Below are 23,851 nucleotides of genomic sequence, written 5' to 3' on the forward strand. Positions count from 1 at the left end.
GTAGTTAAATATAAACTGACATGTGAGGAGGTAAAAGAAAAAAACAAAAACACACACATAAAAAAAAACTCTTTCTCTGGATGAAAGAGAGAAAAATAAACATTAAAATAATTAAATTAAATAACTAAATACATAAGTACATAAGTATAAAGCTAGATCACTAGATCAGAATGTAGATTCTGGCAGTGATGTACGTCAATCATTTGAATTTCTCTCTTAGACCGCAACCCCCTTGCTCCATTATTATTATTATTATTATTATTATTATTATTATTATAGTCACAGTTCTGATTAAAGGCCAAAGGGCCTTTGAGTTTTCAATTTTGCCATTTAATTTTGCAATTAGACTCTCCATTTGAAGAGTGGCATTTGCCAAATATTTCCCTGTACCGTAAGAGGCTTATCACAAATCCAGTTTCGCAGAATACATTTCCAGCCTAATAGTAGTTTATTGGTCAGCAGGAATTGTGTATCTTTTATTATTTTATCTGGAGAAGACAGCCCCAATAGACACTGCCCTGGATCTTTACTCTATTCTCTAAACTCTATTCTTTATAGTTGCACTGATCTCTTTAGATAGAAATTTTATTAATCCCTTTGGGATTCTCCATCAGGAAAATTGTAGAGTTAGTTACACATTTCCAGAACCTAGATATAGAAGGGCATTCCCAGAAAAGATGAAAATAAGTTCTTGTCCTTGTCCTACATTTGGGACACAATGGTGATCAATTGGAATTTATTTTATTAAGAAAATATGGAATCCTGTGCTGTCTATGTATTCATCTATTGATCTAGATCTATTCATCTATTGAATTTCTTTAAAATTATTACTCAAAAACAAAGAATGGGATAATTTAAAGCAGTTCTCCCAAACCTATTTCCCATAGACCTTGCCTAGATCCTCCTCCCAATGTCTGAAGACATTCCCAACATCATTATGAGCACTTCATTGTAAAACATAAAATCTTGGAATAAAACCTTTTATTTAAAGTAAACTTGATAAGGAATTTTTCTATTGGCCCTGGAAGCATGTAAGGGTCCTACGGCACCCTAATACCAGATGCTACAAAATGACAAATTTGTAACATAGAAATCCTTGGATGAGAGGATTTATTTTGAAGCTGGGCAAAGGCTATCTATCAATGTATTATTATTGTCAAATAGATCTGATATTATTTTGATACCTTTTTTATGCCAGTTTCCAAATACTGCTGAATTCACTCCTGGGAGGAAGTCTTTGTTGTTGACAATTGGTGTAATGTGAGTACAAGATTCCTTCCTGCTAATGTAACTGTTCATATCTTGCCAAATTTATCCTGATATATTTGAATGAGACTAAACCTTTAGTTTTGCCTTTTGTAAAATAGCTTGAAACAGGTAAGTGTCCCAAGCCTGAATTCGCTGATCAGAAGGAATGACCGAAGGCTTTTGGCAATGTAGTTTATGTCTAGTCAGACTTATAGAAACATTTTGCTAGGTTCTTACTTCACTTGGTCTCAATCTGACCGTAGAGGAGGATCACAGGATAAAGGAAAAAAACACAGGAAGGATAAAGAATGATTAGAAACCAAATCTGCAGCATTCGCCTGACACTGAAACTCTGAATAAGGAGAATCTGGCCAATGAACGTGTTGAGTCTTCATTGTCAACAAGCAGAAAAATTGGTTAAAGATTGTAAAAGACATTCAGTCCGAGTCCGGTTCCAGCAAGAATCCACAGTAGGTCAATAGTTTTTACTCCTAATTTGAGGTTCATCTGGAGATAAATATTTCTCACATCAACAAAGCAGGTGCTATCAAAGTAGATTTATTGAAACTGATTTTGTTCCCATTGCTCAATTTTTGAGCATATTTTGCAATGAATAGCATCTTTAGTCCTAAAAATGTATAGAATTATTTTCCATTACATTTTATTTGTTAATTAAAGAAGTCCAACAGGGGGTTAATTCATCCCACTGAGAGAACAGGATCCTCACAATGTAGAGATACTGAACATACATGTCTTCAAAGTCTTGTTTCTACAGTTTCAGCCACAGTTTCTACTGTGGGTGTCGTGTTTTCTTTCTTTTGTAATTTTTGACAGCAGGGTAGAGCTCGCAGTACCTCTTTTGGACCCTTGGTCATGAAGATATAAAGGAAGGGGTCTACCAGCGGGCTGAGGTAGAGAAGCAGGTGAGACACCTGCACCAGGTAGGGGACTTTATCCTTGAAGGACAGAGCCTCCAAGAGGATGCTGAGGATAAAGGGGGCATAAAGGAAAGTGTAGTTGGCCCAGATTGCCCCGATGCCAAACACTGTCCTCCTCTTCTCTGGGCTTGGCGGGTTGGATCGGGAGCAGTGTAGCGCCCGCCAGGAATCCACAGCGAAAAAAAGGAGGACGGGAAAAGGAACGAGCAGAGAGACGGCAAACCACAGGTTGTAGCCTAGCAAGGCGAGGGTGAGCATGGCGAAAGGACTGGCCCATGCCAGGAAGGTCACTGCAGGTGACTGTCTGATACTGGTGTAACAGCCAAGACACTGTGGGTAGGCCACCAGCAGATGGCGCTCCTGGGCTATGAACAGCATGAGGGAGATGTTGGAAATGATCCCAAAGTAAAAGATGATGTCTGTGCCATTGCTGGAGAAGACCGGGTCAGCTTCCATGCTATGATCCACAGAGGGACGACTGAAGAAGCTGATGATGTCCGACACCAGGAGGAACATGATGTGCATGGGAACCTTGCTCTCACCTAGAAAGAAAACACAGTGTTGGAAATAACTTATACTGGAAGATTAAGTTATGAAGCCTAGGCAACATATTGCCTAGGCTTCAAATAAACAGAACTATCTGGTTATTTGATGTTTGTCTACAGCTTGAGATAGATAAAGATCTTTGATCAAATACAGACAAGGAGAAATTTATTGCTGATAAAGATGCCAGCCTTACAATAAGGTACTTCTTAACTTCTTAAAGTCCAAATTCCAATATTTTGAAGCTAATGATTTTTAGGAAATTCACACAGGCACAGCTTTTTGTACCCCCCAATAACTTCTTTAAAGTTGTAATATGTCACTTTTATAAAGAACATGTGTTCTACGTTTTTTAAAACTGTCACCACGTCGTGACAGGTTGCTATGAAACAAATAAAGATGGATCTCTTCCATCTCAAGACTCAAGAGCTAATCTATTTCCAGCAATCAGCTGTTGGGCAGAAAGGTAAAAGAGGCAAAACAATTTAAATAGCTGCAGAAAAGATTGGAATCTTGGGCTTACCATCTCTTCATTATTAGATCCTATCAACATCTCTTAATCAGAAACAGCTTTAATAAGGAATTTAACTTTGGTTTTATATGCTAACAGCATGCAGACATGTCAACTGTGAAGGCATACATCTAATATTTCTGTCTTGTTTTTTGTACAGATAGGTTGAAATAGCTTAATAAGTCAATCTGTTGTTTGGAAGTAATGCCAGATTAAAAACAAAACAGTTTTGTTCCTACTAACCATATGAAGCTTGGCAAACTCTACTGAGAATTTAACTGGAACCATGTGACGAACTTTACTAGATGTTTGTCAAAAAAGCAAAGATGGACATGTGGTAAATCATCTTGCTCCAACTGGAAAGTATAGAGGAACATGAACCTGTGATGCTGTGGGCCGGTTTCCCTTCCAAAGGCCCTGGTCGGCTTGTTGGAGCGGATGAAATTATGAACTCTTTGAAAACAAGATTTCACATATTCTATCTTATTATTAAGGCTGGGTAACATGGCATTTATTGAAACTGATTTTGTTCCCATTGCTCTCATTGCAGAGACAAACAACCTGGCACATGTTCATTCCCAAGACCAAATCAGAGAAATGAAGCCTAGGCGCAAATTCAAACTGGAAGACTCTTTAGCCCCACCTGCATCATCCAGTCGGCGCGTCCCGCTCATCACCACCGACCTATCAACGCTGGACCAAGCCACGTCACGTCCAATCACCGACCAAGGCCCAGTTGATAAGGACCTCCATCCATGGCATCTTCCGCTTTCCAGCTGCGCTCAACCCTCCTCCACCCCTTCTCCACCTCCACTCTTCAGGCTCCCATCCTTCACCGACCTCCACCACCAGTGTCGGGTCCCGGGGGATGACATTCCTAACCTTCATCGGGAATGCTCATCCGAGCTGATCGCAATTCACAGCTCAATGTCCTCAGCCGGGGCCCGAGCGCCAAAGAACTTTAAATTCATGCATGTCAATAAACCTTTTTAATCGCTGTTTTTCCGTCTGAGTCTCTCCAGATTGAAATGAAGAGTTTTGAACAGGGGGAGGCAGCAGAGACAACTCACATGTCCATATTGCATAAACATATTGCAAAATCTGGTCTCCACTTTACACTTTATACCTTGCACATGTACAGAGCTAAATAACTTCTATTTTACTGTCAGTCCTGCACTTTATATTTTATATTTAGATTATATTCATATTTATACTGTATTTTATTTTATTCTGGAGTAACCTCACAACATTGGAAGCTCAAAACATTGTCCTGAGCCGTATGCAACGAAATTTCGTTCTGTATACACCCTGTGCATGCAAAATGACAATAAAGTCAGTCTAAGTCTAAGTCATATTGCATAAACATTAGTCCATGCATTAACCCACTATTTACCTGTAGACATGCTACATGCTATTGTTGACATCTGGAAATTACACATGCGCACACTGCTGGAGGACAAAAAGGCGATTCTTTTACATGTCAACCACAGTGGCACTGCTGCAGTAGAACCATTCTGTGCACAAAACAAGACCTGGAGATGTTGGGGTTATTAATTCAGGTCTGCCACAGCAGAGAGACAATAATGCAGTAAAACTGTTAAAGAACACCTCAAAACCACTTGTATTCTTTTTTCACGTTCTCTGTGGCAGCTACATTACGCACAGATGCATTGCCATAGCAACTGACTAACAACACTAGTGCACAGGTCTCAAAGTCCAGTCCTCAAAGGCCGGTGTCCCGCAGTTTTTAGATGTGCCACAGGTACAAAACACTGGAATGAAATGGCTTAATTACCTCCTGTAGATCAGTTCTCCAGAGCCTTACTAATGACCTAATTATTCTATTCAGGTGTGGTGCAACAGAGGCACATCTAAAAGTTGCAGGACACCAGCCCTTGAGGAGTGGAGTTTGACACCCCTGCACTAGTGTATCAGGATTCAACACCAAAAAACAAGCAGAGAGAACATTCAGTATGTTACAGTTTTGTTTTTGGGCTTGATATTTCTTCTTTATTATTAAGTGCTCATCTGAACACAGTGGGCTACTTTAAACATGAGACTGGATTTAAAAAAAATGCATGTATTAAAAATAAACATAAAATTTTTTAAACAAAAGCCAATGATATTTGAGAAAATGTTTTTTGTTTTTTCCTATTACATATCTTCTCATATAAGTATATCATATATGTAATCATCTGATGTGGGGTTATGTCAATTTAGTCTTGTGTAATAAAAGTTTTAAAAAATCCCTTCAAACCTTTGGAGAGGTTCTTGAGGGCATAAAGGGCCAGGACGAGGACAGGCAACCCGATGCCGAATGTCAACCACTTCATCACAGTGGCTACCTGCACTGCTGTAGACGCAGTGCTGTTGCTGGTGAAGTTGATGATTTCAGATTGAGCCGTGACCTGTGTGCTGGCATCAGCCATAGGAGGCAGCACTCTTCCTGCTTATGTCTTCCTGTGAAGTTGTTTCTCAGCTGATGTGTGAACAGCAGCAGGTCATGATGACCATCTGAAATAACAAAGGACAAAACTTACTAGTTTTACTGTGACAAAATTCAAAAGTTTCTCACATTAAAACCACAAACTTCAATGTATTCTATCGAGATTAGGTTTAATGATCTACATAATATAATAACGTTTGAATTGAAGGAAACACGCGTTAAACTTCAGCTAGCATCAAATGTTCAAATAACGTCCGCTGAATGTCTGACGACATTTTCCATACGTAAAAATTAAATACCATTAGACGTCCGGCGGACTTTCAGTTGAAGGTATGCTGACAATTTTCAGTGTTCATTTGTAGTAGGTCAAAATAAAATACTATATATAATTCAGCCAGGTCTGGAAATGATAATATGGCAGCAATTTCATTAGAATGCAAGGCTTTGATGTTGTCTTCCATTTCCTAGGGATAATCATGTAACAAATTGGAGAATTTATAAAGAATTGATCAATTTATCAATTTATCAATTTTACAATATTAACATTAAAGACTATCCAAGACAAAATTGCATTTATTCATTCATATATATATATATATATATATATATATATATATATATATATATATATATATATATATATATATATATATATATACGGTATAATTATATATATAATTAAATATATATAGGCCTGTCGCGATAAACGGTAAATCAATTAATCGTACGATAAATTAAAACTATCGACGTCATTTTAATTATCGGCATTATCGTCTCTTCCGGCCTTTTTCTCTTTCTGTTAATGACACTGAATGAAAAAAGGCTCAACTCCGGTGCTCTCCACTGACTCCTCCCTTACTCATTTTACTTACTATATATAGTCAAGAAAACCCGAGCTCATTCCACTTCCCCATGCTGGAGATTTAAGTTTAACAGTAATAATAAATAAAGTTATTTTTAAAATGAATCACTCAAGCGACATCTAGGCTCAACAGTAGACTTGAATGTCAATAAAATAAATCTGGTTGTGTGTGTGTTGTTTTTGTCTCCTGCAAGCTTTGCTTTAATTCTATTTCTTTTTCTATGTAATCATAAGAAATCATAGTGTCAAGAGAAGTGGAGTTTTGATGACTACACTGAGCCCTCTGTGACAACTGAGGATGAAGAATCTGCATCTTCACATCCCAGACGAACATCTTCTCTTTCCAGGGGATGAGGACGGCGAACTGCAGGAGGGTGATGGACTCCCAGCATGTGAAAGGTCTGACCTCGTGGAGGGGGTGTCAAGAAAATCCGAGCTCATCCCACTTCCCCATGCTGGAGATTTTAGTTTAACAGTAATAATAAATAAAGTTATCTTTAAAATGAATCACTCAAGTGACATCAGGGCCCAACAGTAGACTTAAGTGTCAATAAAATAAATCTAGTTGTGTGTGTTGTTTTTGTCTCATGCAAACTTTGCTTTAATTTTACTTTTTTCTATCTAATCATAAGAAATCATAGTCAGACAGAGAGAGTCATGAAACAGGAAAAGCAGGTTTCCTGGAAAAAGAGGAAGTTTCCAGCCTGCAGATTCATAAAAATAGATGAGACTATTTCTTATTTTAAAGCATGAAAGTTTAAAGAATTAAATCTAAACATTTTGATAATTTGATAAGATTCAAAGTAAAATACTTATATTAATATTGGTTTACTTGTAATAATACTTACACTTATATTTGTGGGAACACTTACAAGGAAAACAAGTAACTGTAACTTTAGTAGTAAATAATTAGAATCATGTATTATTCTTTTGGTTTCTTTTCAGAAAAACATCTGTAATAACTCACATTAGGATTATAATAAGGATAATTAATAAGTTATGGTTATAAAATCATAAATGAATGATAAATCAGAGAAGCTGAAGAAAATAAATGTGATATAAGTTATGGTTATAAAATTATAAATGAATGCTAAATCAAAGAAGCTGAAGAAAATAAATGTGATATAAGTTATGGTTATAAAATTATAAATGAATGCTAAAATCAGAGAAGCTAAAGAAAATAAAAGTGATATAAATGTGATTTTGACATTGAACTTGAAATGGTGTAAAAGGTGTAACTGCAATTAAACATCACTGATATGTTGGAGGTAGAGAGTAGGTGAAAGGTGAAAGGCAAGGAACTAACAGGAGAGCAGAGATGATCAACGCCTTATTTAGAGAGTAGGTGAAAGGTTGTGCAGGCAATGGACATAGGAGGTTGAGCAACTCTGAGACATTAGCACAGACATCAGGACATAATGTCTGTAAGACAGTGATGGATATGAGATCATCTGTCTAAGCAGACAGCCAATGAAAACGCACCGAAAGGGTGGATAAACCCTATATAAGGTGGGTGCAAAAGAGGAACCTTTTGTTGGATCCTCCGGGCAGCTTCGAGCCAAGATCGAGATGGACAAAGAACTCTGCAGCTGAAGAAGAGCCGGGGCCACGGAGCCGAAGACTGTCCGGCCATGGGGACCAACCCGTCAGCCCCACAACCTGTGGCTTCAAATCGCACTTCTCTCATCGGCTGGGTTCAGACCCCAAAGACAAAGATGAAGACAAAGGCAAAGACAAAGAAGAAGAACTGGTGCCTTCCTTCCTGCCAGCACCAAGTCCTGTGTGACCTCACCATCCATGCGGAGAGGAGGCTCATCAGACCTACAGAGATCCCTGCCTTCATCGATCGGCGTCTTCCTCCTGCTGCAACACCTTCTTCATCATCAGGCCAGGTCTGGGGTTCGAAACACCAAACTCCGTCCGTCTCTCTCAAAGGTTCTCTTTTTTTTAGTTCTTAGTATCAGCAGTAGGGAAAGACAGACTAGATGATTGATTTTACTTATTTGATTATTTCTGCTACTGAATTAAGCTGTACTGACCCTTGCAAAAATGCCTTACTAATAAAATATTTAGCATAAAGAAAATCTAAAAGATGTTGTGGACATTCAGTTAATGAGTCACCTTAAAGTTCTTTGATGGTTGTAAAATAGCTGTGATGTTTGATTCTGGAGAGGAAAAAGTTTAAAATGTTTTTAAGTTGCTGGTAGCCCAAATTTAAAACGTCATCCTTGGGACTCGCCCGAGTCACTAAAACCTACCTGGTTCAATAACAAATGCAAGTTGTAAAATAAGAGAACGAGCGACCGTTAACAGGTGTGCTCTGTGAAACTAGTTGGCTGTAGGCTGCTCAGTCTGGCTAATTCACAGAGGGAAGAAGGGTGAGACACCTGGATGTAGGCCGTTAAAAATCAGGTGAATCGTTTCTCGAAACCAGCTTAAACAGAGTTTACTTCAGTTCTGGACAGGGTAAATCCCGGCAGATTTAGGAAACTCAATTAACCCGTTAGATGGAGAGCTGGTAGCACATCTCCCCTCTCAGAAGAGGAAGCAGAGAGTGAGAGAGTAGAGACAGGAAGGAGGGGGGGGGTGTTGCGCAACAACAAGTGGCGCCCAACGTGGGGCACGACTAACGAAGTAGGAGGGCCCTATGCCAAGTCAGTGAAAACAGATGTGAGGATCTGAATAGCTCACTTGGTTTGTTAACTCTTAGGGAATAGAGTTAATGGTGACTGATAAGGCCGTCAGTCACAACCCTTGCATTAACTGTATGGCATACAGGTGAGGGAAAGCTTCTACTGAGGATAAATGACCGGATCCAGACAGTGAAGCTAGTAGCCAACATAGTCTAGACCCATCCCTGCTCAAGAGCGCAAAGAGAGGCTTTGGGGGATAGACAACTCGAACCGACAGAGAGACGGAGTGATGGATGATCACTTCGAGGAGGAAAATCTGGGGAAGAAACCGGAGGAAGCCGGCCGTCCAGATCGTTTGGAAAAGGAGGAGACCTCAACAGAACTGCATCAACTTTCTGCACAGCTACCCAGGGCACCCAGGACAGCGGATGGAAGGTTTGTTCATCAAGAGCACAGTCCCATGGGGTTCAGTCTGCATGGACGTAGCAGAGCCAATGGGGACAACAGGAAAGAGAGGTGAGAAGTACCTCTTGGTGCTGATGGACACAGTGACAACTGCTAGAAGAGCAGGTCTTCCCCTGCAGAGGAACTCCGTTCACGTCACAGAAAGCAGGGAGGCGAAGACACTTCTCCTTTTTGCTCAGAGAAGAAAAAGGGAAGTTGCAGCTCAAAGTGTCACTGAAAGCAGGGCAGAGAGTTTGGATTAAAGCTCAAGATCGGCCTGCAACTACGGTGATCAAGCTGAGATTCAACGCCCAAGATTTTGTAAAGTAAGTACTGAACTTCAACACAGTACTACTGATGAAGAAAGGGGTCCATGAGGAAGCAGTGCTCAAGCCAGTTCTTAGCTACAGCGAACCAGAACATTACGAGAAGATGGCCAGAGAATCAAGCACCATGCCATCCTACAGTAGACTGGCCACTATTACAGGAAGGTTGCCGTTCAAAGAACAACTTCAAGGCTTTGGACTGGGAGGGCCGTGAAGAAATTGGATTATGCTAAAGAAGAACTCCTGTCACAACCTGATGGATTAAAATGGAAAAGGATCATGATTATGGATAAAGCGTCATGATGCTTATGCTTTTTGCTTTGCTCTGCTGAACAGCCAGAATTTTTTTTTTTTTTTTTTGAGGCCTTCTGTCTCAGCCCATCTTCCCTAAAGAACCATCCCACATCCTGAAGAACTGACAGTTCATCCAGCGAAGGTTCCTGTAGAAGAATCAAAGCGATCCAAGTTTTCTTCGACATTCATCACCTCATGGGGGAAATCAAAACTCCAAGGAGGGGGTGTCAAGAGAAGTGGAGTTTTGATGACTACACTGAGCCCTCTGTGACAACTGAGGATGAAGAATCTGCATCTTCACATCCCAGACGAACATCTTCTCTTTCCAGGGGATGAGGACGGCGAACTGCAGGAGGGTGATGGACTCCCAGCATGTGAAAGGTCTGACCTCGTGGAGGGGGTGTCAAGAAAATCCGAGCTCATCCCACTTCCCCATGCTGGAGATTTTAGTTTAACAGTAATAATAAATAAAGTTATCTTTAAAATGAATCACTCAAGTGACATCAGGGCCCAACAGTAGACTTAAGTGTCAATAAAATAAATCTAGTTGTGTGTGTTGTTTTTGTCTCATGCAAACTTTGCTTTAATTTTACTTTTTTCTATCTAATCATAAGAAATCATAGTCAGACAGAGAGAGTCATGAAACAGGAAAAGCAGGTTTCCTGGAAAAAGAGGAAGTTTCCAGCCTGCAGATTCATAAAAATAGATGAGACTATTTCTTATTTTAAAGCATGAAAGTTTAAAGAATTAAATCTAAACATTTTGATAATTTGATAAGATTCAAAGTAAAATACTTATATTAATATTGGTTTACTTGTAATAATACTTACACTTATATTTGTGGGAACACTTACAAGGAAAACAAGTAACTGTAACTTTAGTAGTAAATAATTAGAATCATGTATTATTCTTTTGGTTTCTTTTCAGAAAAACATCTGTAATAACTCACATTAGGATTATAATAAGGATAATTAATAAGTTATGGTTATAAAATCATAAATGAATGATAAATCAGAGAAGCTGAAGAAAATAAATGTGATATAAGTTATGGTTATAAAATTATAAATGAATGCTAAATCAAAGAAGCTGAAGAAAATAAATGTGATATAAGTTATGGTTATAAAATTATAAATGAATGCTAAAATCAGAGAAGCTAAAGAAAATAAAAGTGATATAAATGTGATTTTGACATTGAACTTGAAATGGTGTAAAAGGTGTAACTGCAATTAAACATCACTGATATGTTGGAGGTAGAGAGTAGGTGAAAGGTGAAAGGCAAGGAACTAACAGGAGAGCAGAGATGATCAACGCCTTATTTAGAGAGTAGGTGAAAGGTTGTGCAGGCAATGGACATAGGAGGTTGAGCAACTCTGAGACATTAGCACAGACATCAGGACATAATGTCTGTAAGACAGTGATGGATATGAGATCATCTGTCTAAGCAGACAGCCAATGAAAACGCACCGAAAGGGTGGATAAACCCTATATAAGGTGGGTGCAAAAGAGGAACCTTTTGTTGGATCCTCCGGGCAGCTTCGAGCCAAGATCGAGATGGACAAAGAACTCTGCAGCTGAAGAAGAGCCGGGGCCACGGAGCCGAAGACTGTCCGGCCATGGGGACCAACCCGTCAGCCCCACAACCTGTGGCTTCAAATCGCACTTCTCTCATCGGCTGGGTTCAGACCCCAAAGACAAAGATGAAGACAAAGGCAAAGACAAAGAAGAAGAACTGGTGCCTTCCTTCCTGCCAGCACCAAGTCCTGTGTGACCTCACCATCCATGCGGAGAGGAGGCTCATCAGACCTACAGAGATCCCTGCCTTCATCGATCGGCGTCTTCCTCCTGCTGCAACACCTTCTTCATCATCAGGCCAGGTCTGGGGTTCGAAACACCAAACTCCGTCCGTCTCTCTCAAAGGTTCTCTTTTTTTTAGTTCTTAGTATCAGCAGTAGGGAAAGACAGACTAGATGATTGATTTTACTTATTTGATTATTTCTGCTACTGAATTAAGCTGTACTGACCCTTGCAAAAATGCCTTACTAATAAAATATTTAGCATAAAGAAAATCTAAAAGATGTTGTGGACATTCAGTTAATGAGTCACCTTAAAGTTCTTTGATGGTTGTAAAATAGCTGTGATGTTTGATTCTGGAGAGGAAAAAGTTTAAAATGTTTTTAAGTTGCTGGTAGCCCAAATTTAAAACGTCATCCTTGGGACTCGCCCGAGTCACTAAAACCTACCTGGTTCAATAACAAATGCAAGTTGTAAAATAAGAGAACGAGCGACCGTTAACAGGTGTGCTCTGTGAAACTAGTTGGCTGTAGGCTGCTCAGTCTGGCTAATTCACAGAGGGAAGAAGGGTGAGACACCTGGATGTAGGCCGTTAAAAATCAGGTGAATCGTTTCTCGAAACCAGCTTAAACAGAGTTTACTTCAGTTCTGGACAGGGTAAATCCCGGCAGATTTAGGAAACTCAATTAACCCGTTAGATGGAGAGCTGGTAGCACATCTCCCCTCTCAGAAGAGGAAGCAGAGAGTGAGAGAGTAGAGACAGGAAGGAGGGGGGGGGTGTTGCGCAACAACAATAGTCAGTCAGAGAGAGTCATGAAACAGGAAGAGCAGGTTCCCTGAAAAAAGAGGAAGTAAGTTTCCAGCCTGCAGATTTATAAAAATAGCTGAGACTATTCCTTATTTTAAAGCATGAAAGTTTTAAAGAATGAAATCTAAACATTTTGAGTAATTGGATAAGATTCAAAGTAAAATACTTATATTAATATTGGTTTACTTGTAATAATACAAGTAAACCAAGAAAAACAAGTAACTGTAACTTTGGTATCAAAACAAGTAACTGTAACTTTGGTATCAAATAATTAGAATCGTGGATTATTCTTGGTTTTTAGAAAACATGTAAGATTATAATAAGAGTAATTAATAAGTTATGGTTATAAAATTATAAATGATTGCTAAATCAGAGAAGCTAAAGAAGTTATAAATGTGATTTTGACATTGAACTTGAAATGGTGTAAAAAGGTGTAACTGCAATTAAACATCACTGATATGTTGGAGGTAGATGGTAGGTGAAAGGTAAAGGGAAAAAGGGGAACTAACAGGAGAGTAGAGATGATCAGCGCCTTATTTGGCCTAGGTTGTTGAACAACGTAAACGTTTCAGAGAAGGGGTTGTGCAGACAATGGACATAGGAGGTTGAGCAACCCTGAGACATTAGCACAGACACCAGGACATAATGTCTCTTAAGACAGTGATGGGTATGAGATCATCTGTCTAAGCAGACAGCCAATTAAACAAGCACAGCAACAGTGCTAGCCAATGCAAACGCACCAAAAGGGTGGATAAACCCTATAAAAGGTGGGTGCAAAACAGGAATCTTTGGTTGGATCCTCCAGGCAGCTTCGAGCCAAGATCGAGATGGACAAAGAATTCTGCAGCTGAAGAAGAGCCGGGGCCACAGAGCCGAAGACTGTCCTGTGCATGGGGACCAATCAGCCCCTCAACATGTGGATTCAAATCGCACTTCTCTCATCAGCTGGGTTCAGACCCCAAAGAAAAAGATGAAGACAAAGGCAAAAACAAAGAACAAAGGCAAAGAAGAAGAACTGGTGCAATATTTAGCATAAAGTAAATCTAAAAGATGTTGTGGACATTCAATTAATGAGTCATCTTAAAGTTCTTTGATGGTTGTAAAATAGCTCTGATGTCTGATTCTGGAGAGGAAGAAGTGGAAAATGTTTTTAGGTTGCTGGTAGCCCATATGTAAAACAACATCCTTGGGACTCGCCCGAGTCACTAAAACCAACCTGGTTCAACAACAAATGCACGTTGTAATTTAGAGAAGGACCGATTGTTAACAGGTGTGCTCTGTGAAACTAGTTGGCTGCAGGCTGCTCAGTCTGGCTAATTCACAGGGAGAAGAAGGTTGGGACACCAGGTTCCTGGTCGTCAGAAACCAGGCGAATCGCTTCTAGAAATCAGCTTAAACAGAGTTTACTTCAGTTCTGGACAGGGTAAACAACAGATTTAGGAAACTCAATTAACCCGTTAGATGGAGAGCTCCCCTCTCAGAAGAGAAAGGAAAGAGTGAAAAAGTAGAGAGAGAAGAAGGGGGGGGATGTTGCACAACAACAACTATATATACAGTATATAGTAATATATATATATATATATATATATATATATATATATATATATATATATATATATATATATGTATATATATATATATATATATATATATATATATATTGATATATGCTATATATGTAGTACAGACCAAAAGTTTGGACACACTAATTCAATGGGTTTTCTTTATTTTCATGACTTTCATAAGGCAAGAAATCCCACTTATTAACCTGACAGGGCACACCTATGAAGTGAAAACCAATTTCAGTTGACTACCTCTTGAAGCTCATCAAGAAAATGCAGAGTGTGTGCAAAGCAGTAATCACAGCAAAAGGTTGCTACTTTGAAGAAACTAGAATATAAGGGGTATTTTCAGTTGTTTTACACTTTTTTGTTTAGTGCATATTTCCACATGTGTTATTCATAGTTTTGATGCTTTCAGTGTGAATCTACAATGTCAATAGTCATGAAAATAATGGAAACTCATTGAATTAAAAGGTGTGTCCAAACTTTTGGTCTGTACAAGATAAATATACATATATATACCAAAAAGAACATTAATGAAACCTTCCAAAGTAAAACAGCACCATATCAATTTTAATACAGCAGGTTTTCAGAAAAGACATTCAAAATAATAATCCATCTCTTCAACCGAACCAGTGACTGTCAGTAGGGTCAGAATGGCTCGCAGCTTCCCGGGGTTCTCCTTCAACTCCTCTAAGGCTTTGAAGACATTACAAAGAATGCTATAGTCTGCAAAGAATAACAAAACAAACTCAGTAATTTAAAATAACTCTTACTGGAGAGTGCCCCTCCTGGGTACTCCCTTGTTCTGCTTTGGACTTCAATGCAGAAGAAGTCCAAATGGCAGTGAGACCTGGAGGGGCATGGTTGGGAGAATGGCCCCCTCGATCTGAACTCAAGTGGTGTTCTGTTGCTGGACTTCTGTGCTCGTCACGGATTGTCCATAACAAACACCATGTTCAGGTGTGTCCATATGTGCACTTGGCACCAGGACATCCTAGGCCGCAGTTTGTTGATCGACTTTGTCATCATTTCATCGGATCTGCGGCCGTATGTCTTGGACACTCGGGTGGAGAGAGGTGTGGAGCTGTCCACTGACCACTAACTGGCTGTGAGTTGGCTCCGGTGGTTGGGGAGGATGCCGGCCAGACCTGGCAGGTCCAAACATGTTGTGAGGGTCTGCTGGGAACGTCTGGCGGAGTCCCCTGTGAGATAGAGTTTTAACTCCCATCTCCGGCAGAACTTTGAACATGTTCTGGGGGAGGAGAGGGACATTGAGTCTGAGTGGACCAGGTTCCATGCCTCCATTGTCGAGACAGCTTATCGGAGCAGTGGTACAGTGGCACCGACAACCTGTGGCCGATAAGCCACTGCTTATCGGCCACAGGTTGTCGGTGCCTGTCCCGGCGGCAACCCTCAAACCCGTTGGTGGACACCTTCGGTGAGGGATTCTGTCAGGCTGAAGAAGGAGTCCTATTGGGCCATTTTGGCCTGTGGGACTCCAGAAGCAGCTGATGGGCGAAGCGGCATGTGGCTCGGGTGATTGCTGAGGAGAAAACTTGGGCGTGGGAGGAGTTTGGAGAGGCCATGGAGAAAGACTTCCGCATGGCTTTGAGGCAATTCTGGTCCACCATCAGGCAGATGCCTGAATTGGACCAGGAGGGGGACGCAGTACAGCACCAACACTTTGATACGGGCTGTCAGGTCCCTGTATGACCAGTGTCAGAGTATGGCTCACATTTCGGGCTTGTTTCCAGTGAGAGTTGGACACCGCCAGGGCTGGTCTTTGTCACCGATTCTGTTCATTTCTTTCATGGACAGAATTTCTAGGTGCAGCCAAGGTGTTGAGGGGATCCGTTTTGGTGGCCTTAGGATCACGTCTCTGCTTTTTGCAGATGATGTGGTCCTATTGGCTTCACCAGGTCGTGACCTGCAGCTCTCGCTGAAATGGTATTTAGCGGCCGGGATGAGGATCAGGGCCTCCAAATCCGAGGCCATGGTCTTGAGTCAGAAAAGGGTAGAGTGCCTTCTCCTAACCCAGGTCCAGCCCCAAGTGGAGGAGTTCAAGTGTGTCGGGATCTTGTTCACAAATGAGGGAAGAAGGGAGCGGGAGGTCGACAGGCGGATTGGCTGGATGGATGGTCTGCTATGAAGTGGACGCTGTACCAGTCTGTCATGGTGAAGAGAGAGCTGAGTCAAAAAGTGAAGCTCTCGATTTACCGGTCGATCTACGTTCCCACCCTCATCTATGGTTTTGGGTCATGACCGAAAGAACGAGATCGCGGATACAAGCGGCTGAAATGGGTTTTCTCAGTAGGATGTCTGGACTCTCCCTGAGAGATAGGGTGAGAAGCTTGGTCATCCGGGAGGGACTCAGAGTAGAGCTTTTTATGCTTGGTCAGTTGAGGTGACTCCGGCATCTGGTCGGAGGTGTTCCAAGCATGTCCCACCGGAGGAGGCCCCGAGGAAGACCCAGGACACGCTAGAGGGACTATGTTTCTCGGCTGCCCTGGGAACACCTTGGGATACCCCCGGAAGAGCTGGAACAAGTGGCTGGGGAGAGGGAAGTCTGGGCCTCCCTTCTTAAGTTGCTACTCCCGCGACCCGACCCCGGATAAAGCAGAAGAAAATGGATGGATGGATGGATGGATGGATGGATGGATGGATGGATGGATGGATGGATGGATGGATGGATGGATGGATGGATGGATGGATGGATGGATGGATGGATGGATGGATGGATGGAAAATTACATATAACTCCTAGCTGTCTTTTCTTCTGGCTGTATTAGAAAATGTCGGTAACCTTTGCACATTTGACAGTATAAAGCAGAAGTATACATTTATTTTCTTTAACTCTGCTTTTTAAAAGGGACAATCTACAACACAAACATAAATGTTACCATTTGATGCGCTGTACCAGATAATATAAAAAGGCAAGACGCAATCTGTCCCTTCCTATTATTTTTATTCTTTGCCAGCAGCTCCACTCCGCCTGACTTTTGGTAGATATGTGGACTGACGCTATGCTGTTTTTCTTCTGTGGCCCTCAGTCTATGAACCAATCAGTCTGTCCGCGAATTCTCCTGATTACCTGCTTACCAGTTACGTTGACATTGTGGTACAGGGAACTACAACATTAATGAAAAAATAACATTTCACACAGAAACATATTTCTGGCCACATCAAACTTATAATAAAAGTTGAGAAGTCATGATGGCGCCACCTGGTCGGTATGAAGGAGGACGAAGTTTGGCATATAATACACACACAAGCGCCAGTAACAAGTTATATGGCCTTTTATGCTTGGTCAGAATATGATACAAATAAATATGGAAACCACTTACCAAACAAGGTAGATACCATCAGTTTCATATGAAATACAAAAGCATTGTTTCATGACTGCAGAAATTTGAATACAATTCGGAAAAGGAAGTTGGGAAGTGATGTCCCTGGGCAGATATTTTTTTTAACTCCAAATTAAAGTACTTCTTGGACATTTATTTAAGTATTCTTCTTCTTTGAAATAAGTTTACATTACGTTAGAATAAATGCAATGCAGATTATGCAGGAAAAGAAATGATAACGATCAGATTTTATTTTCCAAAAATTTTTTTTTACGTTTTATTTTTTTATCTGTATGTTAGAGGGCCTGCTTGTGCCCCTCAGCAATAATATTTAGCTAAATATAATAATTTAGGAAAATAAAGTCTGGCTGCCCTCAGTCTAATAATGAGGAACTGAGAACTGATAGCAGTTCCTCTGCCTCCATGTTGTTCAGACACCGGGTCCATGGTGCCCTCTAAACTATCAAATTATGGGCAAGAATATTTTTATTCACAAACCAAGTACACTGGTTTGTGAAGAAAAATGTAGGTTTGATGTTGACGTTAGAAAAAATGTTTCTATTTATATTTTCGTAATTGTCCTTGCAATAGCGGGAAAAAACCCGCCTCGCCCCTAAACACAGAAATGCTTCGGCTGCACAGAAAACTTCTGACTTTAACTTAATCAGGCTGCTACATGCCCGGTTCGCTACAAGGCATTCTGAATCGGTTCCACCAACAGATATAAAGAATGTCTGTCTTTATATCAGACATCCTGATATGAGACACGGTACTGCAACTAGTGAGTCACAACGCAGCTCAAAGCCCCGGTACCACCTGCTCTGTTCGCTCTGCTTCACCTTAATGTTGAAGCAGAGCTTCAACCAGCGGCTTTAACCAGGCGGGTTAAAGCCGCTGCTGACGGGATCTGGGCTGGAGGTAAATAGAAGTTATTGCAGAACCTCAAGTCTTAAAGGAAGATTCGGCCCAGAGCATATAGAGTTCACAAAATAAACACCAGAGAAAATACTGTAGCAATAATTAGAACCGCAGTGTAGAGCCAAACATGCCACAATTATATTAATGAAAATGTCCCCAAAGCATCGGCGGACTAGCATAGGGGCAACCAGGGGATTCCAGGTAGACTCCAGGTAGATTCCACAGATGCGCATTGCAGCAGCTGTTCATGCAGGGCCGGCCTAAGGTAATATGGGGCTTTAGACAGAACCTCCCCGAAACCCTTCCTAATAAGAACCTCAGCATCACTAACATGTTTAAATATCGATAAGGTCTTTGAGAGGGAAACCAGGTATATTGGCTGAGTTTAAAATCAATCACTGATTATTGGTTATTTGCTGTGATGTATTTGACCCAACTCAAACACAAAGATTACACCATATTGTAGCCATAGTAACACAACAATCAAACTATCAAGATGATTCTTTAAACTTTTACAAAGTAAATTTCCTAATTAAATCCTAAAGGTAATTTTTTTCTCAGCTGAATGCATTAAATAAAATTTAATAACATTGTCATTCTCTATAAAAGAATGCTACAGGTTTTACAATTAAACCATTTCTATGGGCCCTTGAATGTCATGAGGGCCCTACCAGTAGCTACTGAGTTTTCTTTCCCTGTCTTACAATTCTAGATCTCAGAATTATATAGTGTTGACCCCTTTGACCTTTTTTGATCTCTAAAGCAGTCTGCAGCCAAGTTGTTCTAGAGGTTAAATAGATATTATTAGGGCTTAATTAGTAAAATGGCAGCAAATTTGCTTATTTCATAACTTTATAACCAGCAACCTTCTCACCTATGGTCTGTTTAACAGATACAGTCTCAGATCAACTCAGCCCTCCAGGACTGTCAGCAGCAGAAACAGTAACTTTATGCCTGTTGGGGAAAATATACAACATTGGCTTTGCATTGTCCCCAGATGATAGTAAACTCCAATTAAATTCTTGATTAATATGGGTTGTTGCTATGTTGTTGTACAGTATTTTAAGATCTTGTTCATTGTGCCCCTTTTTAACTTTGAGCCCCTGCTCCTCCAAAGGTCTCTGCACGGCCCTGAATTAAGCCCTTTTAAGAAATCTCATATCAGCATAGTGAAAAACTAAACTCCAGTCTGTTCTTACCTGTGAAGAATGAGTGAACCTCCTTTTACTCCAGACATCGTTTACTGTTTGTAAACTTCATTTGGCGGAAAATATAGTTAAATATGCTGTAAATATCACGTGAAGACATGAAGAGTGCTGTTCCAGTCTGGCAGATGACTGTATAAAGTGTTTGCATGACACAAGGTATAATTCCTTGGAAGCCAGCTGCCACTGCAGCTTCCTTATCGCCAGAGTTCAGCTACCTGCTTTGAATGAGACCTGGACGTGCTGAACATTCTCTTCTCATGTATTTGATCATCCAGAGATGGCCATGAGGGAAGAAGTGGCCATTTGCATGTCAAACCAATGTCAATATGACAGAGCCCCTCTTATCTTTAAATTTGTTACCTTAATTTTAAAGGCACGGCACACAGAAGTGTTGAATTAATTGCTCTGATGAAAACAGCTATCCCACACTTAGATAATGCAGACACACACACGCACGCACACACACGCAAACAAAAAAGAGAGCCAAAGGGCCAGTCCAATGCAAGGATCCACTGAGTCTTATCCACCGGGGCTTTGAGCTGCGTCGCGACTCGCAGTACCTACCGTATCTTATATCAGGATGTCTGATATAAATACAGACATTCTTTATATATGTTGGTGGGACCGACTCAGACTACCTGCAGCGAACCGGGCATGTAGCAGCCTGATTAAGTTAAAGTCAGAAGTTTTCTCTGCAGCCAAAGCATTTCTGTGTTTAGGGGCGAGGCGGGTTTTTTCTCGCTATTGCAAGGACAATTACGAAAATATAAATAGAAACATTTTTTTCTAACGTCAACATCAAACCTACATTTTTCTTCACAAACCAGTGTATTTGGTTTCTGAATAAAAATATTCTTGCCCATAATTTGATAGTTTAGAGGGCACAAACCCCTCCTCCTCACCATGGACCCGGTGTCTGAACAACATGGAGGCAGAGGAACTGCTATCAGTTCTCAGGTCCTCATTATTAGACTGAGGGCAGCCAGACTTTATTTTCCTAAATTATTATATTTAGCTAAATATTATTGCTGAGGGGCACAAGCAGGCCCTCTAACATACAGATAAAAAAATAAAACATGTAAAAAAAATTTTTTGAACTGAGCAGTGTATTTGTGAAACCAGATACACTGGTTTGTGAATAAAAATATTCTTGCCCATAATTTGATAGTTTAGAGGGCACAGATCCGCCCCCCTCCTCCTCACCATGGACCCTGTATCTGAACAACAAGGAGGCAGAGGAACTGAGAGCAGCCGAACTCTATTTTCCTAAATTATTATATTTAGCTAAATATTATTGCTGAGGGGCACAAGCAGGCCCTCTGACATACAGATTAAAAAAAAATAAAAAATTGAAAAAAAAATTGTTTTGGAAAAAAAAAATCAAAAAGGGCACTAGGGACATCAAGGATAAAAGGGGCAGGGGCTCAAGCCCCCTTCACCCCCCCTCTGCATGTGCCTGTTTTTGTTTACCAATGAGTGCAGAAAGTTGATTAGAAGTTTACAATCATAGAAATTCTCCAATAAACCTGCCTTGGTTTAAGATACCAAGGCTCAGGCTGAGTGTGATCAAACTAAACTCAGCAATTTTTGTTTAGCAATTTTATCTTTCCTTTAGTGAACACGTTAAATTGTTTTTCTGTTCTTGAGAGAAAATATATTCACATGTTATCAAAGTTTTCTTTTCTCAAGACATCCAGCTATGCAAAATTTAGTGAATGGGGATAAATCCTGATGTGTTACTACATAAACCAATTGCACATTTTGAGTAATGTTTGTTCTATGCAGTAATAAAACTCTTCATTAGAGCTGCTATTTGGCTCTTATCTGGAAAATACTGAAAGCAAAACGAGTCTTCCAGGGATTCGGTGACTGATGAAGAGCCTTAGTAAATTTCAGTGTGGCTATGCTGACACCTTCTGGCTAACAGGCTATTTAACATTTCATCATACTGCTATTGAGCAGTGAATAATACAAAGATGCACTCTGTGTGTGAACTAAAAGATTTTAATGTTACAGCCACAAACTTCATTGTTTTACAATTTTCTTAGAAAGAAAAACCTTAAAGTTTAATGTTCATTTGTGTTCGTCCGCCAGACATCACTCCTAACTTATACCAGAGGTTCAATATACAAAAAGTAGACATACTTTACCATAAATGAGAATTTTGAAGGAGCTTCACTTAAATCATTCTAATCATTTATAATATAGCAAATCTGACTCAAAACTTCAACAAGCACTCAAGCCTCTACGCATTTTAAATTTTTTTATTAACTGTTCCAGAAATGAACATCTTAGATAAATATGTCATTGGAGTTGACTCAAGAAAAAAAGAAGAAGATTTCTCAGTTTAAACTTCAAGACCAGTTTCTTGTTTGCATTGGAAAACGTTTTTATGAATAAATGCAACTTTGAAAATTTCTGCTTTAACAGACCACTTCCCCAGTAGCAGAAACTTTAGAGAGACTTCCAAGCCAACAGAAATAAACCTTCCAACAGAGGTAGCCGCCTGTGTCGCTTTGATTCTGTCTGCTATAGAGATTAGGCGCTGGGCGTCACGAGGGGCCAGATGGAGCGTCTGCTCTGGGTCTGTTAGTCGGGTCTAGAGACGTTCCCTCATACACTACCTTGTTCCGGATGCCCTCCTGTATGACCCTCTGCTGCACCCGTAACTTAGCGTTGTTCATTCTGCAGTAAAACCTGAATGACACAAAAGTGAGAAAAACAGCTTTTGTTTCTGGCAGGGAAACATGTGATAATCCCAGAGAACATACCAAGACCCGAGAGTGGTGAGCATGAAGCCTGCAAATCCTACATCAAAGGAGCGCCTCACTCGACCTGACGACAGCAGGAAAGAAAGAGCCTGAGTCATCAAGTACAGCTCATTTTAACTGAGATAAAAATGTTTTATTAAAGTCAATGAATGATTACTAGAGATACAAATCTTTTTAGATTCAGAAAATTCTTTTAATTCAGAAACATTTTTTTTATTCAAATGGTCTGTTTACATATTATGCGACTGACAAGAAGAGAGGAAGTGTAAAGATTTATTTAAAATCAATTCTAGAAAGATTCATACCGAATCAAATTTCAGCAGTTTAGATTTCGATAAAAGTACATTTGCACATAAATTCTCTAACTATTGTACCAGTTAGCTTATATATATATATATATATATATATATATATATATATATATATATATATATATATATATATATATATATATATATATATATATATATATATATATATATATATATATATACAGTACAGACCAAAAGTTTGGACACACTTTCTAATTAAAATGGGTTTTCTTTATTTTCATGACTATTTATAAGGCAAGAAATCCCACTTATTAACCTGACAGGGCACACCTATGAAGTGAAAACCATTTCAGGTGACGACCTCTTGAAGCTCATCAAGAAGTGTGTGCAAAGCAGTAATCACAGCAAAAGGTTGCTACTTTGAAGAAACTAGAATATAAGGGGTATTTTCAGTTGTTTTACACTTTTTTGTTTAGTGCATATTTCCACATGTGTTATTCATAGTTTTGATGCCTTCAGTGTGAATCTACAATGTCAATAGTCATGAAAATAAAGGAAACTCATTGAATTAAAAGGTGTGTCCAAACTTTTGGTCTGTACTGTATGTATATATATATATATATATATATATATAAACATTATTTAAATGTTTTTATATATATATATATATATATATAAACATTATTTAAATGTTTTATATATATATATATATATATATATACATGTAGAGAATATATATATTCTCTAATTATATATTAGATACATATAATTATATGTATAAAATATTATTCAAAATATAATTTTACAAAAATAAAAATAACTTCAATTCTATCACTGATCTTTGACTGAAAATAGGACTTTACAGTCATAGTGTATTTAAGTCTGAATCAGTGGATCAATCAGTGGATGATTGTAACCCCAAATCCTCAC

The 23,851-nt window shown here is 39.6% G+C and overlaps 2 protein-coding genes across 3 annotated transcripts in view; both read right to left on the reverse strand.

The window, feature by feature from the left end:
- LOC106700385 lies at nt 1-5,684 on the reverse strand. Its single transcript, XM_023327778.1, has 2 exons — nt 5,498-5,684; nt 1-2,728 (listed from the first exon to the last, which is right to left on the reverse strand). Exons 1-2 carry the CDS (start codon nt 5,667-5,669, stop codon nt 2,004-2,006), a joined length of 897 nt encoding a protein of 298 aa, XP_023183546.1. The 5' UTR covers nt 5,670-5,684; the 3' UTR covers nt 1-2,003.
- The window catches only part of LOC102231472 (cytochrome c oxidase protein 20 homolog), a 24,524-nt gene continuing 6,246 nt past the window's right edge, over nt 5,574-23,851 (reverse strand). Inside the window, exons 3-5 of one of the 2 annotated variants that reach the window (XM_023327779.1) lie at nt 22,650-22,713; nt 22,503-22,575; nt 5,574-5,754 (exon numbers count right to left, since the gene is read on the reverse strand). In XM_023327779.1, coding sequence (XP_023183547.1) covers nt 5,716-5,754; nt 22,503-22,575; nt 22,650-22,713 — 176 coding nt within the window. In that variant the 3' untranslated portion in view covers nt 5,574-5,715. Of the gene's footprint in view, nt 5,755-21,866; nt 22,576-22,649; nt 22,714-23,851 lie in introns of those variants that run through there. The other variant, XM_005816157.3, reaches the window with a different exon arrangement.

Source organism: Xiphophorus maculatus, chromosome 22, assembly GCF_002775205.1.
Source record: "Xiphophorus maculatus strain JP 163 A chromosome 22, X_maculatus-5.0-male, whole genome shotgun sequence".
Lineage (NCBI taxonomy): Eukaryota > Metazoa > Chordata > Actinopteri > Cyprinodontiformes > Poeciliidae > Xiphophorus > Xiphophorus maculatus.

Bases quoted from the DNA above. Each gene is read 5' to 3' on its own strand.
- LOC106700385 (XM_023327778.1), bottom strand. From the start codon at position 5,669: ATGGCTGATGCCAGCACACAGGTCACGGCTCAATCTGAAATCATCAAC. The intron at 2,729-5,497 runs GTTTGAAGGGAT...TTTTCTTTCTAG, and splicing joins CCTCAAGAACCTCTCCAAAG to GTGAGAGCAAGGTTCCCATG.